This window comes from Macrotis lagotis, chromosome X (assembly GCF_037893015.1).
Source record: "Macrotis lagotis isolate mMagLag1 chromosome X, bilby.v1.9.chrom.fasta, whole genome shotgun sequence".
In the NCBI taxonomy this organism is placed as follows: domain Eukaryota; kingdom Metazoa; phylum Chordata; class Mammalia; order Peramelemorphia; family Peramelidae; genus Macrotis; species Macrotis lagotis.
Window position 1 is genome coordinate 26,010,914 of NC_133666.1, and position 16,525 is coordinate 26,027,438.

The 16,525-nt window shown below is 48.1% G+C and overlaps 1 protein-coding gene across 9 annotated transcripts in view; it reads right to left on the reverse strand.

Annotated features, from left to right (window-relative positions):
* ENOX2 (ecto-NOX disulfide-thiol exchanger 2) overlaps positions 1 to 16,525 on the reverse strand; it is a 325,754-nt gene that overhangs the window by 70,363 nt on the left and 238,866 nt on the right. For 8 of the 9 annotated variants that reach the window (XM_074208135.1, XM_074208139.1, XM_074208137.1 and 5 more), the window contains one exon: positions 3,219 to 3,353. In XM_074208135.1, the coding sequence (XP_074064236.1) occupies positions 3,219 to 3,353 (135 nt within the window). Of the gene's footprint in view, positions 1 to 3,218; positions 3,354 to 3,484; positions 3,581 to 16,525 lie in introns of those variants that run through there. The other variant, XM_074208142.1, reaches the window with a different exon arrangement.

The following is a 16,525-nucleotide window of genomic DNA, read 5'->3' on the forward strand; positions in this document are numbered from 1 at the left end:
CCACCAAATGACAACCTCAGTCCTGCAATTCTCTGAAAGGGCCCAGACCTCAAAACCCTTTAGCTTCAGGTTCTACCAAGAATCAGGTGAAGGAACTAGAGAAGAAAAGACCCAGGGGGTTCATCTTCCAAGGATTTTGAAGGGCTGTCATAGGGAAAAGGAATTAGATGTATTCTACTTGAGCCCAATGGAAGTTGTAGAGACAGAGGTAGGCTTGATGGCAGAGAGAATTTCTCAATGAAAAAAAAAAACCCTCTAAAATCAAGTGGCCTTAGAAGGGAGTGGTTTTCCCCTCACTTATCAGAAAGAGAGTGACTCTTGTTCCAATGTGGAATGGACTAGATGGCACCTCTTGAGAGTTTGTGAGATGGGCCCCTGGCTAGCATTGCCAGAAACATCCAGGGAAATAGCTTAGTGTGAAATTGGGGAAATAGCTCTGGCCTGGGGATCGGAAGACATCTGTGAGAATCCCTTCAGGATGCTCATCTCCAATGCCACTTTGGTTCAGCCCATCTCCCCCCCCCCCAATCTGTCTTGTTAACCCTCTATCCCTGAGAAGGAGGTATTTAGAAGTCGTCTGTTGTCTAGTGATCAAATCAAGGGAGAGAAAAAGAGGAGAGAAAAGAGAGAGAAGAGGAAAAGAGAGAAAAAAGGAGAGAAAAGACAGAAGAGAAAGGAGAGAAAAGGAGAGAAGAGAAAGGAAAGAAAAAAGAAGAGAGAAAAGACAGAAGAGAAAGGAGAGAAAAGGAGAGAAGAGAAAGGAAAGAAAAAAGAAGAGAGAGAAGACAGAAGAGAAAGGAGAGAAAAGAAGGAGAGAAGAGAAAGAGAGGAGAAAGGGGAGAAACGAGAAGAGAAAGAGAGAAAGGAGAGGAGGGAGAAGGAAGAAGGCAGGAAGACGTGTTTCTGATCTTGAGGCAGGAGATAACAGTGATGATAATAATAATGTTGCTAATTCTATCCTCCCCCAAGCCCTTTTCCACCAGTGCTGAGATGAGGTAAGAACAAATCTTATTAACTTCACTTCACAGATTAGGAAAGGGAGGCTCAGAGAAGTTACATGAGCTGCCCAGGGTCACTCCATGTCCAAATGCTGGAGCCGACTCCATCTATAGGGTCCAGTCCACTATTCCATACTTTTTTGGCAGATCTTTTAATCTGAGGGAAATTTACACTTGCATTTAGCTGATGGGAATTTTAAAAATGAAGAATTATCTGAGCGTGGGAGTCCACAAACTGAAGATGCCAGCAGAGCTGAATGGGGAGCTGTCAATCAGCCCCCCCTCTGCCTCCTCCGAGCTCCCAGCAGAGAGTACAACTCTTGGTTAAGTGTTCACTGTGAGAAATATCAGAGGGGGGCAGCTGTCTTACAAAAACCACAGCATGGGGGCAGCAAAGGATTCCAAATGTAGACATCTAACACCTGGGTTCAAAGCTCCCCTCTCACAGGAGGACTTGGGTGGGGGGAGGTCTCCTTTCTCTCATCATTCTATAATGAAGAGACTGGCCTGGAGGACCTCTGGGGTCCTTTCTAACTCTAAAGGTCAGAATTGGAACCTCCAATGCTTTATGACTGACTGTTTCTGGAGGGGTGGGAAATGGGGATGAGGAATTTAGCTCCTATCTATTGGTGCTGCCTGGAGCTAGGACATAAGGGCTCCTGAGTCAGTTGCCAGAAGAACCCAACGAGATGACCGTCCCAAGCTTGGGGATGCCTTAAGAGCCTGTCGATGGCTTTGGGAGGGGGCCATTGCTTGATGAGATGTAACACAAGAGGACTACACTGGCAGTGAAAAAGCCTGCTCAGGGACTCTGGGGAAGGGATTAATTTTTCTCATCTTCAACTGGTTTCCATGGACTACGGGCTCAATAGGATTGTGGAGGATGACACCAGAAGCTCATGTGACTTTAGGCTGTGATTCAGAATGACAGCTTGGTCTGGACACTGGAGGGGATGTACTTGTCTCAATCAGCTCATGGGAAGCCCAAGTATCACATTGTGATGGTAAGAAATAACATGGTGATCATTTGGTGACCTCCCAAGGTGGGAAGCCCCTCTGCTGGCGCAGATTACTGCCCCTCTACATCTTTTACTGCTGGGAAATTTTATGTCCCTCTGTAAATCCTCCACAGGGGACATACTAAGCTAAGTAACAATAGTGAAACCAAGGCTAAATTTCAAAAATGGCAAGTTTCTCACCATGTAATGCTACTCACAGCAGATACTATGCCACAGGCTAACAGAACTTAAGGAGATCCTGTGGTTCTCTGACTTGCAGAACATAATAAATTATCAATGACTGGAGATGGAAATAAAACATTTCTTCTAGCCTCCCCCCTCCCCCAGACACATGTGACCTTCAGAAAGCGTGAGGTACACTAAGTGGAGGTCACAGCAGATGCCTACTGGCTGTACCACACATGCACAAAATGCTCTGGCTCTTTACCTTCCCTTCCTTCTCTTCTTCCCTCAAGGCTCTACAGCAGCCCAGCTAGGTAATTATTAAGTATCTGAGGCTGGATTTGAATCCAGGTCCTCCTGACTCCAGGGCCAGTGCTCTATCCATTGCGCCACCCAGCTCCTCCTACAGCCCCACTTTCTACATGAGAGCTTTCACGCTCCCAGTTTCTAGTGCCTTCCCCTCAAAGGTGACCTAGCACCTGCTTTATGTGTGCCACATTAGATTTGAGGTTCCTTAAGTGCTGGGGCTTTTCCCTCTTTCAGGGCACAGTGTCTGAGCTGGCTGATGTGATTTGACTTACTTCTTCTCCAGAGAATGAGCTTTTCTGGCCTAGGCCCACCCTCGCACTTAAAGCTCTTGTGACAGGATTCTTTCTGGCACTTTCCACACTAACCAGAAGCCAGCAAAAGTTATTATTCTCCCATGGGAAAAGAAGGGGTATTGTTATCACTGGTCTTGGTGGCTTATGGTGACAGTAATGATGATAAGCAACGCTGACACGGGTTATTCCCTGAGTCTTCGTGTACTCTGAGGTTAGGAAAGCTGTTATCTTTTCTGAGGGATTGTTCTCCCCATTTTACAAATGAATAAACTGAGATTATAGCTTGCTCCAAACTCCATGGCTAGTGAGAGGCAGAAGGGGAACGGGAGCCCAGGTATTCCAGAGCTCAGTTTATATCCTGTGCCCCATTCCATTTGCTAGGGTGCTCAAGACAGACATGACTCTGGGAGGTGCCAGAGTGACAGAAGATGGTGTACCTGGCAGAATAGGTTGTCCTGCAATTCCCAATGGTGCCATTCTGAGATTGTTCATTGCGGTGGCCCATGCATTTGGATCCGAAATTGGTAGAGCCATTGGCACAGATTCCATTTTCAGACTTCTACTTCCATCAGCTGCAAAAGAAACATAAGCAGGGTAAGTCTACTGTAACAGAGACAATTATGAAGACTAGGAAGAAAAGAGATCATTGATGAAATACAGTAGTGAGAGTGAGGGAGAACTGAACAACTTGGGGTGGACAGACCAAGTGTGGAGGGTCTCCCTCACACTGAGAAGACTTCCTGTGGTGAGCTTGTGGGAGGGTAAGCAAGAGAGTTGGACTGCATGGGAAGGCCTGGCATATCTAACTGCATTCGTGGACAACATATCCAATACTGATGAGGTCATAGATCCCTTGGAACAATCAACAATATTGTGATGAATAATCACTTCTATTTCTCTGACCCTTGAGTGTTTCCTGCCAACAACCCTGTGAAGCAGAGATATGTAGCCTCATGACATTTTATTAACAATGTAAGGCTCAGAGAGGAACAAACTTATTCTAGGTCATCACTCAGAAGGTACTTGATCATGACTTGATGCATTACAGGAGCAGAGAGCCAGAGGACACACAAGAAGCTTGCTCATAGGCATGTAGCTGGGTTCTCTGGATTTGAATCCAGGGTTTGACTCCAAATCTGGCACTCTTTCTAGTCTTCCACACCACATGGCCACTGTCCTGGGGCTTAAGACCAGCTCCAGTCACAAGAGAAAGGGCCTGGCAAGGCTGGGTGAGGGAGGAGGGCAGCATCAGTAAGCTTCAAGGCAAAGGGGCTTTGAGATTGGGTTTCAGTGCAAGGATTTACACATATGTGTAAAGGGGAGCTGAGATTGGAAGAGATTTCCTGTGCCTCTGGTAAAGTGCAGTCTCTGAGTCAGGAGAGCCCTCTGTGCTTGTCCAGGCCAAGGAGCTGACCTTGTGGCCCCCATGCCATATCTGGCTTATAGGCCTCAGTGAGGAGGGCCCCCTGAGGGGGGATCAGCAGGTCTTAATATCACCTTCATTTCTAGCAATAAAGAATAAAAAAGGGAAAGGGCAGCTCAGCATAACTAACACATCAACCACGTTGGACAGTATGTGCAATGTTTTACCCCTCTAGTCCCCCTCCTCTGAAAAGAAGAGAAGGACATCCCTTTAGTACTCTCTTCTGGGGGCTCAGGCTTGGCTGTTAAAACTATAGTGTTTTGTTTTTCATTTCTTCGTATGTTGTTGTGATCATGTATACTGTTTTCTGGACCCTCATTATTCCACTGGGTATGCGTTCATCTATGCAAGCATGCAGCCAGCCAGCCAGCCAGCCGCCTGCCTACGTTGTTCTGCATCTCCCCAGTCATCCTAGCTCAGAAATCAGCAATCATACTCATGTGCTACAATTTATTGACTATATGTAGAATTTTTTTAGGTTTTTCAAGGCAAACGGGGTTAAGTGACTTGCCCAAGTCCACACAGCTAGGTCATTATTAAGTGTCTGAGGCCGGATTTGAACCCAGGTACTCCTGACTCCAAGGCCGGTGCTTTATCCACTGTGCCACCTAGCCACCCCCCATACGTAGAATTTTTTACCAAGTTATATTTCTTCCTTCTACAATGGGAAAAAACCAGGTTGAAAGAGGGGAAGAAACTTACCCCAGGGTCATTCAATTGCTCAGTACTAAGAAACAGGCTGGGGGGAGGGAGTTAGCTAGGTGGCGCGGTGGATACAGCACAGGCCCTGGAGTCAGCAGGACCTGAGTTCAAATCTGGCCTCAGACACTCAAGAATGACCTAGCTGTGTGGCCTTGGCCAAGTCCCCTAATCCCATTGCCTTGCAAAAACTTAAAAAAAAAAAAGAAACAGGCTTTGGACCAAAGTCTCTTAGCTCCAAGTACAACACATGGACCCTGAGATAGTGATATGGAGTGGTTGAATATGTAAGCCCCACCAGCCTGGGGGGCAGACTACAAGTCTTCAATTCAACATACATCATCAGCATTTACCATGAACCCACAGCAGTGTGCTAGGTGCCAGCTTAGCAGTACATCATGAATGAATGAGTGCTTTTGGACAGCCTTCCTGTATGCTAACTACAGTACTGATCTTAGGGGCTGGACACCTGAGTTCAAATCCCAGCTCAGACATTTACACGCTTTGTGATCATGGGCCAGTCATTTCTCTGACAGCCTCAGATTCTGCATGTATAAATTAGGAAAATAAAGTATGGACTCCCAACTTCCTGGTTCTCATAAATATTTTATAAAGCTTAACATGTTTTAAGATGAACAATAAATGTGACCTTTCATGGACCTTTGAGTCTGGCTTAGAACAATATGGCACCACTTGGATCCACTTGGCCTTCCCAAATCCTTGGTCAGTATTCTTTGGAGCACAGGATGTAAGGACTATCTAGTCTGAACCCTACATTATTTTACAAAGTGAGACTCAGAGAAGGGAAGGCCAAGGTCACTAGAGCATAATATAGAGCAGAATCTCCTATGCTGAAGTGTCCTCTATGTGACGAAAGGGTGACAAGTCATCAGGGTTTACATCCTCCACCAGGTACCATCAAGTTTTGCTGATTGTGACTAATTCTTGGGCACTGTGTATGTCTTTGTTGTGTATGTGCACACATATGGACATGCCTGTGACTATGCCTAGATGTGTATAATTACCAACTTTCCTAAAACAGAAACAGGGCAGATGAAGTAACTCAGAGTAATTGCTAACAAGTGCCAGCAACACACTGTAATATTTGAACTGGAGAGGAGTTCAGAGACCATCGGGCCCGACCCTGCTTTGACAGACGGCCAAGTCACAAGGCAGAATGTCAGGGCTGAAAGGGAAAACATTTTGTTCAGTTTCTTCATCTCCTAGATAAGGGAGCATAGTGTTCTGGGACATGGCCAAGGTCAAGGCTGTAGCAGGAGGTAGGGCCCATATCAGGGCTCATGGGCAATTCAGGCCAAATTCTCAGATCTTCAGTCCACATTTTCACATCACGATGTTACCTTTCTTTGATCAGTATTGTTTCTATTTTTCTTTGTGGCTATCTTTTGTTTTTTTGCAGCCTAGATTTCCCTTTTGCCCTACTTCTGGTAGGAGGGCCATCCCTTATTACTATTAGCAGAGAGAGGGGAGCAGGTGTATGATTTCATTGGTGTAGCAGGGCTGTCCAAAACGCAGCCCATGGCCACATGTGGCCAACCTGTGGGTTAAGTAAATGTTTTAGTAAACAAAGCTGAGCTACCACAGAGCTTTCATCAAAATGGAAAATCATAACACATTGGCTATTGTTTCAATAAAATTTTTTTTGTAAGGCAAATGGGGTGAAGTGACTTGCCCAAGGCTACACAGCTAGGTAATTATTAAGTGTCTGAGACCAGATTTGAACCCAGGTACTCCTGACTCTAGGGCTGGTGCTTTATGCACTGTGCCAGCTAGCCATGCAATAAAAATTTTTAAAAGGAAGATTGGACAAGCTCAATCTAGGGAACTCTAAGAGGAGGAAACTCCCTCCACTAATGCATGTCAGAACTAAGCCTGTAACTTCTAGTCTTGAGAAATGGAGTCACACAGTCAGTGTGGGTCAGAGGAAGGACTTCCACTCAAGTCTTCCAAATTGTGAGATCGGCTTTCTCTGGCTTACACCACAGTGGCTATCTCTTCACTGAAGAAATGGCATTTTGATGATTAACCACCTTGTGAAGGAAGGAGGTATTTAAAGGTATTTTGTTGTCATTTTACAGAAGAGGAGACTGAGGCACAGAATGGTTGAAGGAGCAGCCTATGGTCATTCAAGGAGGATGTGTCAGATTTTCCAGATCCCCAAGTCTAGTACTCAACCACCATTTTTTGCTGCTAAAGTCTAAAAGGCCATCTCCAGGACTTGATCAGGTTTGCAAAGGATTCTAGGTGCTTCAAAGACGGGCCAGCACAGGAAAGTGCCATTGGGCTAGAAAGTCTTTGAGGACAAGCCAAGGGAGGATCTGGGGGCCTCCTTTCTGAGACTAAGTAGAGTTCCAAGTAACTTATGACCTTCCAGAAGACCAACCACTAGCAACGTCATAAATTTCTGACTGGAGTTGGGAGGGGGTGCTTACTCTGATGACCCACGTGACCCCTGAAATCATGGAGAAGGTTCAAAGAAGAGAATGTAACGAAGAGTTGGGGGAAGAGCTCCCATATTTTTCACAGAGAGAATCCCAGTAGTGCAGGAATTCTTAGTTATATGTGAAAGAGGAGGGCATTTGCCTAAGGTCGGACATACAAGAGGTACAAAGCAGAGCCAGGCCTTGAACGCCAGTGTTCTGGTGCTAGATGACTGCTCTTTGCCATCTGTCACCAAGCTAGGCTGTTGCCAGTGACAGGAGTGACGAAGCGATAATTGAGAAAGGCTGGAAAGAGGAGGGGACAACTTAGCACATCCCCGGATGTGACTGGCGGGGCAAGGAAGTGGATGTCATGGGAGTTCTGTGAAGTCTAGAGCAGTAAGGTCTACCATATTGTAACTCCAAAGCCAGAAGGGGAGGAAACAAGAGGTTCTTGGTGTCACACAGGGAAGAAGATGTGGGGCTGGGGTTATCCAATTCTAAGCGCACTGAACTGTCATGAGAGAGCACAGGAAGGGAGCTGTACCCCCTACTAAGACAACAGGTCATCCATTCAGAACTGAGGCTGAATGAATGAATGGGGTAGCAGCCATGGAATCCTTTGGGGGCTGCCCAGGAAGCCTGACCCAGCGGAAATGCAGCGAGAGTCCCTTTCAGAGTTTCCCAAGCCCAGGGCTCATGAGCTTCCATTGGAGCTTGGGCAGAACCTTGTCCCTCCTGAGCAATACCTACTTCTTTTGAAAAAGCTTTGGAGGGGCGGCTAGGTGGCACAGTAGATAGAGCACCAGCCCTGGAGTCAGGAGGACCTGAGTTCGAATGCGGCATCAGACACTTAATAATGACCTAGCTGTGTGGCCTTGGGCAAGCCTTGCAAATAAATAACTAAATAAATAAACAAACAAACAAATATATATATATATATATATATATATATATATATATATATATATATATATATATATATATATATATATATATATATATTTGGAGCTGAGAGTAGGACCAGATGGTTGGAAACTCCTGACCTTTCTCAATCCAACAACAGGAATAAAACTTCAAAAGGCCTCTGCTTGGGCTGCTGTGTTCTGTGCTCAGGCTTTCCAGCTACTGGGACTCGCCAAGAACTTGGTTTCTTTGTTGCTGGAGACACAAGGAGGCAGTGAAGAGTTGAGGCAAGCTAAGGAAGGGATGACAGAAAATTTCCAGACCATAGGGCCACACACACACACACACACACATACACACACATGCGCGCGCTTACAGGGGCGGGTCAATCCCATCCCTAATGACGCGTTCTCCTCATCCACCTTCTTTAGAGAGCCTTCTCTTGGGGGTACTTCTTAGTTGGACAGTTCTAGATTAGTCGACTTCCTTCATTTGCCCAATCAGTAACATTAAACTGCCATTTAAGTGGACAAACTTTATCAGGGGACTACTAGGTGGGAAAGCTTTTCCTTGTACAATTCATTCAACTTTGGGGTGGCCATTTTGGTCCCATGGCAGCTCAGAAGATGGCACCTGGCCCAAGGAACCTTGCTTTAAGTCCCCAACAAATGGGCATCCAACCTCTGTTGGCCTATCTCCATGGATAGACCTTGGAAGAGCAGCCTTTGAGGAATACGAATGTTCTAACAGGTGGCAATGCTTCTAGCCATTGTAATCTTCCTGAGGAAGGCAGCAGCTGTCCCAGAACTCTTAGTGCACAGGCTGTCCTGGAAATCTTAGGGCACTGGCTGTCCCAGAAGTCTTAGGGCAGCGGCTGTCCCGGAAGTCTTAGGGCAGCGGCTGTCCCAGAAGTCTTAGGGCACTGGCTGTCCCAGAAGTCTTAGGGCAGCGGCTGTCCCGGAAGTCTTAGGGCAGCGGCTGTCCCGGAAGTCTTAGGGCAGCGGATGTCCCGGAAGTCTTAGGGCAGTGGCTGTCCCAGAAGTGTTAGGGCACAACTGTCCCAGAACTCTTAGGGCATCGGCTGTCCCGGAAGTCTTAGGGCAGCAGCTGTCCCAGAACTCTTAGGGCACTGGCTGTCCCAGAACTCTTAGGGCATCGGCTGTCCCAGAAGTCTTAGGGCACTGGCTGTCCCGGAAGTCTTAGGGCAGCGGCTGTCCCAGAACTCTTAGGGCACTGGCTGTCCCAGAACTCTTAGGGCACCGGCTGTCCCGGAAGTCTTAGGGCAGAGGCTGTCCCAGAACTCTTAGGGCACTGGCTGTCCCGGAAGTCTTAAGGCAGAGGCTGTCCCAGAAGTCTTACGGCACCAGCTGTCCCAGAACTCTTAGGGCAGCGGCTGTCCCAGAAGTCTTAGGGCAGTGGCTGTCCCAGAAGTCTTAGGGCAGTGGCTGTCCCGGAAGTCTTAGGGCACCGGCTGTCCCGGAAGTCTTAGGGCAGTGGCTGTCCCAGAACTCTTAGGGCAGCGGCTGTCCCAGAAGTCTTAGGGCAGTGGCTGTCCCAGAAGTCTTAGGGCAGTGGCTGTCCCGGAAGTCTTAGGGCACCGGCTGTCCCGGAAGTCTTAGGGCAGTGGCTGTCCCGGAAGTCTTAGGGCAGTGGCTGTCCCAGAAGTGTGGCTGTCCCAGAAGTGTTAGGGCACAACTGTCCCAGAACTCTTAGGGCATCGGCTGTCCCAGAAGTCTTAGGGCACTGGCTGTCCCGGAAGTCTTAGGGCAGCGGCTGTCCCAGAAGTCTTAGGGCAGCGGCTGTCCCAGAAGTCTTAGGGCAGCGGCTGTCCCGGAAGTCTTAGGTCAGCGGCTGTCCCGGAACTCTTAGGGCACTGGCTGTCCCGGAACTCTTAGGGCAGTGGCTGTCCCAGAAGTCTTAGGGCACAACTGTCCCAGAACTCTTAGGGCAGCGGCTGTCCCAGAAATCTTAGGGCAGCGGCTGTCCCAGAAGTCTTAGGGCAGTGGCTGTCCCAGAACTCTTAGGGCAGTGGCTGTCCCGGAAGTCTTAGGGCACAACTGTCCCAGAACTCTTAGGGCACCGGCTGTCCCAGAATTCTTAGGGCAGCGGTTGTCCCAGAAGTCTTAGGGCAGCGGCTGTCCCAGAAGTCTTAGGGCAGAGACTGTCCCAGAAGTCTTAGGGCACCGACTGTCCCAGAACTCTTGGGGCACCTGTGTCCACCACTCAGCAGAGAATTCTAAGGTGGTCCTTTTGTCCTTTCCCCCATTGCCCCCCTCATTTTGCAGATGAGGGAACAGAGGCGCAGTGAGAAGTAGCTGGGCCACAGTCAGTGCCAATCTACTCCACCCCCGAGACCCTCTGGCCTCACTCTTGCTGCTCTTACCATTGAACCACCCAAGTGTCATGTTCCCTGTGCGATCACAAATCCCCTCCTCTCTTAGAAACTGCCATCTCCTGTCTTACAAAATAAACCTGGACAGCAAGCCGTGGCACCCTGGGCGTGTTGCCCCATTTGTCCCCCAAACCAAAACCGAAGACCCAATGGGGTTTGAGTCCGAGCAGCAGACTCCTTGGTCCCCCGACACTGAGCTGGCTCTAGAGGCCCCAACCCCGTGGGGTCAATGAAGAAACAGAACATCAGGACCAGAAGTGGGCTCCTTAGACTTTGGGGCCCTGGAGCCCTGGGCAGGCCAGTGAACCCCAGGGAGCCTGGCTCCCAACCCTGTGGTCAAAGGCCTGCCGTACAGAGGGCAACGCCAAGCACAGACCCCATGATACTGACACCAGGACCGGTAGAAAAGAAGCCACGCCTGCAGAGCCCAGGCCTGACGCGGTCTCCATGGCAGCTGCTCGTTCTAATCAGCTGGGATTCTACATTTCTGTGGCATAAAGCAATGATCCCAAATAATTATAGCTGTGTGCCGGACTGGGGGTGAGCGTCCTCAGTAGAGTCCTCCTTCAGGCCCGAGGAGTAGAACAGGCCCGGCTTGGGGTTGGCACAGAGCCTGATGTGCAAAATGCCAGCTTTGCCCCTGTGCATTTGTTTCTTTGGGAGCCCCGTAGGCGCTTTGCAGGGGGAGCTCTGAATCACTCTCCTTTTTCCTGGAAAATTAATAATCCCTTATTGTTTGTGAACAATGCACCGAATCGTCGTGGTTCTTTAGTCCCCCAAGCACACGCACATCTCACGCGGCACGATGCTACCGCCACCCCCGTGGCAGGCGTCACTGTCATGACGCCAAAGGCCCCATTACACTTGGGAACACTGACAGGTGGTGTGAGATGAAAAAGCTTGGAGCAAGTTTAAGAAGCAGGAAGTGCTGTTACCTGAAACGTGTCAGCCAGGCTGTGGCAAAGATGGAGTCGAATCAATAGCAAAGCAAGACCCACGCAGGAAGGGGCTGCAAGCTCCTTTGCACTCTCCGGGGCGGACACACAATGTACCTTCAAACAGAACAACTAAAACCCCTGCTAAAACTCATTTAGACAAGAGGGAGAAAGACTAGGAGTCACCCCAGGGCCCTGGTTGCCTTCTAAGTGAGCTGTCACAGTGGTCTTCTGGAGACAATACCTACACTGGTCAGGGCCGGGTGAGGGGTGAGCCCCATTTCAGCCTCAGGAGGGATGGGGCCCATCCACAAAAATGGAAGCGGGCCGTTTGTTTTGGATTGGGAAGGGGATTGCTGTCAGCAGGCCACACATCCCCACCTTGAAGCTGCTCGGTCTGCCTGGGGACAAGAAATGGACGTGGCCGACTGCTGTCTTCAACGGCTCTATCTACCTTGGGCCCCTTCCTGTGGCTCACTTTGCCACTGGCTCCAGCTCATGGGATGGTCCTCAGCTTGCTGCTCTCTCCTTTCCCCTGGCCCTACCCTCAGGGCCTGATTTGCCTCTACCAAGGTCTGCTCATTGGTTCCTGTTCCTAATTGCTGCACCCTAAGATGCCATCTTTGCTGTCTGCTTCTGAGACCTTTATGATGGGCAGAATTTCAGATAAGAGAGCAGACTGAGGGCTTGCAGCACCCCTCCACTGCTAGGAGGCTGCAAGCTATTTGCCAGTGTGTAGAGCTGGCCCTGAGGGCACTCCCCAGTTGTCTCTCTCTCTCTCTCACTTTCCCCCCATTGCAGTGAGGGGTAGTGGGAAGAGCCTTCCAGTTCCATTTCACTTAAAGTTACTTAAGCCCAAATGAGTTAGGCTCTGCCACTGACTGCCTTGGTGACCTTGGGCCATGGGCTAGTGAATTAAATTTGAGGGTGAAGGACCTGAGTTCAAATTCTAGCTGTGTCAACCTTGGACAAGTTATTTGCCGGGCTTGGAGCCCTCGTTCTGACAGCTCCAGAATGAAAGGGTGAACTACGTCACCTTGTTCAACTCTTACGTGTCCAGACACTCCTGTTCTCAGGGTGCTCTGCTAGGTTGGCCCTAGTACAATGTCATCTGCAGCTCTGCTCCACCATCTCAAGTGATTTAAGAGTTAAGGGCAAATAATTCAGGAACAGTGGAAAACAAAAATGCCCGCTCTGTCCATCATCAGCCGGGGGCAGGGTTTTGTAGCATTGGCCTTACTGGTCCCCCCAAGCATGTTAACACAGAAATAACTGGGTCCACGTGTTACTAACTTCCCTTCATTTATTCGGTTCCATCAGAAGTTCCATTGACTTCATAGGCCAATCTCTCGCCTCCTGGTCGCTACCTCACCTTAAGCCTGGCTGTGTTTAACACGGATGCTTGGTACTGTTAATGCCAATAATAATAACAGTTTGGCGAGGGCGGGGGAAGAGCTTCTGGTTAGCAATGAGCTCCAGAGCAAATCCTAAAGGGATTTCTACTGCAGTGTGCGGTTTGCAAAGGCTGCCCACGGGGTGCGTTTCCTGTAAATAATGCCCTGGGCAGGGGGACAAGGCAAGCTGTGTGTGTGTGTGGGGGGGGGGGGGGGTATATGCTTATCCACTTATTTCCAAATGGAAGAAAAACCTCTGGTGCTGACAGCTGGAGCTTACTGTGTATACAGGCAGCCAGGGAAGGAAGCAGCCGCTGACAACAATACACAAACGCATACATTCGTTCTGTTCCCTGGTGAGCCCAACCCCGAGGAAAGACATAAAGAAAACATGTCTTTGGGTAACTACCAGTTGATCCAAGATTACAGCTTTGTGCATTAAATGGCAGATTCCAAACCCACTTAGTGGCAGTCCTTGCCTTTGACTGGAGACCGTGAGGCAAGACACTGGGAGCTCCCAGATTCCCAATGGGAGGTCCAGATGTAGGCTCACAGGAAGGGGTGATGAAGGGGATGTTAGAAGCCACCTAGTGGGACCCCTCAGTTTTAGACATGCAGTAACTGAAGCCCAAGGAGCAAAGGGCTGAAGATCACAAAAATAGGAAGTAACATGATAGATAACAGGATGCTGGAATTACAAGGGCTGACCCTCAGAGGCCATCTTGTCCACCTCTTCATTTGACAAAAGAAGACACAGGTCCAGGGAGAGGCAGGGACTTGAGTAAGGCTGTGATAGAGGGAGAATTCAAAACCTGGTCCTCTGCCTAAGTCCAAAATGCTTTCTGAGTCATCCTTTTTCCCCTTAGGAATAGCTCTAGGAGGTAGGCAGTGAGAGGTTGCCTCAGCTGCCCCTGGGGCAGAAAGCAGGCATGTGATAGGCACAGAACATCTTCTCATTGTAATTGTTTCTCACAGGACATGAGGAAACCGAGGCCTAGGAAGTGCAAATGACTTGTTCAGGGTCACCATGACAGAGCCCGAATTTGATTCCATATTTTCTGCCTCTCAAAACATCACTCTTTCCACTCCAAGTAGACATGCAGGAACTAGCACCCACATTTGGTCTCAAAGGATGGCAAAGACTTCAGTATCTGAAGAAAGCATTGCTGCCTGAAACTCAACTAGTGTACACCCCCTTGGCTCACACTGAGGCCTGATGAGGTGAAAGGACTCCCCCACACTGGCCCAATAGGTGGCTGAGTCACCTAACAGGTAGGAACGTGTGGTCATTGAACAAGCCCTGGTCTTTAGAGTCAAAAGAACCCAGTCAGAGTCCTGGTTTTTACAGGAACTCAAAGAAAATGGTCATTTGCTCTTTTCTTCCCCTCAGCATACCCCTCCCTAGTGACAAAGAACTGTGAAGCAAAGCAAATCAAAGCACTTAATAATGTATACCTCACCGTGGGCCCATAGTCCATCGGGGCCAGAAGCATTCGGCCTCATTTTCCTTATTGGTAATCGAATTACTTGCCCTACCTGTCTTCCTGGGTTATTTGAAGGAAAAGCACCACCTGAATGAGAGCAGTCCTAGTAGGAGTGGCAGCAGTGGTAGCAGAAATGGCTACTAGTGCTTTAAGGTTGTAAGAGTGATTTACACACATGATCCCATTTAATAAAATGGAGATCACAGAAGAATCAGCTGGGTAGCACTCTTCCTGGCTGGAAGACAGGCATATGCAACTATGGCAACGGAGGCAAAAGGAGTTAACACCAGCCCAAGGGGTTAATGGGAAAGAAAGGGTCCCCCCCCACTTGAGCTGTTCATCCAGATCCTGTGTTTTAAAGTGAGGAGGAAGCCCCCTAATGGCTCCCAAAGCAGAAAACGGGCAGTTTCATGGAAAGTCAGAAAAGATAGCTATTATTATTATTATTATTATTACTAATGACAACCATTTGGCAAACCATCGAGCACGGCCAGAGTGCCTAGGTTTGAAAGCTAATACTGACTCTGCAATGGACTACCTGTGCAACCTCAGGAAAGCCATTTCTCTCTGTGCCTCAGTTTCTCTACTTTTAGAAAATGAAGGGATATGACTTGATGACCTCTAAATTATGGCTCTAAAGAAGGGATTATTCATCTGGGATCCATGAACCTGTTTTTTTAAATATTTCAATATAATGAGTTTCTGCTATAAGCGAATGTCTTTATTTTATACATTTAAAAACATTCTCTTAAGAGGTCTGTAAGACTTCTCCCAACTGCCAAAGGAGTCCTCAAAAACCCAACAAAGAGCCCCAGTATTAAGTTTACAATTCTATTATTTTACAGTCTATTATCTTAAAGTACTTTCCCCTCCCTGAGCCTCAGTTTCTTCCACTGTAAAATAAGGGGTTTGTACTAGGTGATCTCTAATGTTCCTTCTAGTGCTAGATGTGATTCTATGAATCTCTATCTATCTCCAGACCTGTTTCCTGAACTGCAAAATAATGGTAACTAGTCTTTAAGGGCCCTTCTACCACCAACTCTTATGAGGCATGATATTATGGAATCTGGACGAAGACCAAGAGACACATGGGGAAGGAGAACAAACCCTAGACTTGAAGCTTGAAGGCTGAGGAAAGCAACATGGTCAGGGGCAGGCAAGTTGCCTGATCTCTTTGGACCTTACTTCCCTCATCTGAACTTGGTTTCCAAGGAGCTTGGAGACTACTGTGCTGGAGTGGAAAGAGCTTGGAGTCTGTGGTTCCACCTTCGCTCTGCTATTTGGAGATCCCTGTCCTCTTCTGAGCCACTTCCTCTATAAAGTGAGAAGACTTATCTCCAAGGTAACTTCTCACTGCAATGCAATACGTACATTAGCTATAGCACCCTTAGCAAGCACTGGAGTAACCCACAGCACCAATGAAAATTAGGAGAATCAGGAGATAGCTAAATAGGGACTCAGCCATCACTGAGGAGGGGAAAAAATAAGCACTATTGATATTATGTTTGGTCTTGGACAAATCACTTTTCACTTCCCTGAGGCTCAGTTTCCTCATTTGTAAAATGAAGGTGGCTTTTCTTTCCCTCTCCCACTCCCTTTCTTTTTCTCTCTTTTTCCTTTTCTGTCTCTCTCCCCCATCATGTCTCCTCTCTTTTTCTCTCTCCCTCCCTCCTTTTCTGTTTCCTCTTCCTCCTCTCTTTGTCCATCTCTCCTTTTCTTTTCTTCCTTGTTCCCTCTCCCTTCTCTCCCTCTTTTTCTCTCCCCTTTTGTTTTCTAGCCCTCTTCTCCTTTTATCTCTCTCTCCCCTTCTGTCTCTTCTTTCTCTCCTCCTCTGCCTTCTTTTTCCTGTTTCTTCTGTCTCTTATCTCTTCCATCTTCCCTTTACCCCTCCCCTTCTTTTTCTCTCCTGTTTCCTCCTTTTTGCTCAGTTTCCTGTCTTTTCTCTGTTTTCCCCCTCTCCCTCCCTCCCCTCCACATTGCTCTTTTCCAAATGAGTCCTTTGTCCTTCATCCTAAATAGAAACCTCTGATGTATCTTCCAGCTTTATGTCTCTGATTCTGGTGTGACCTA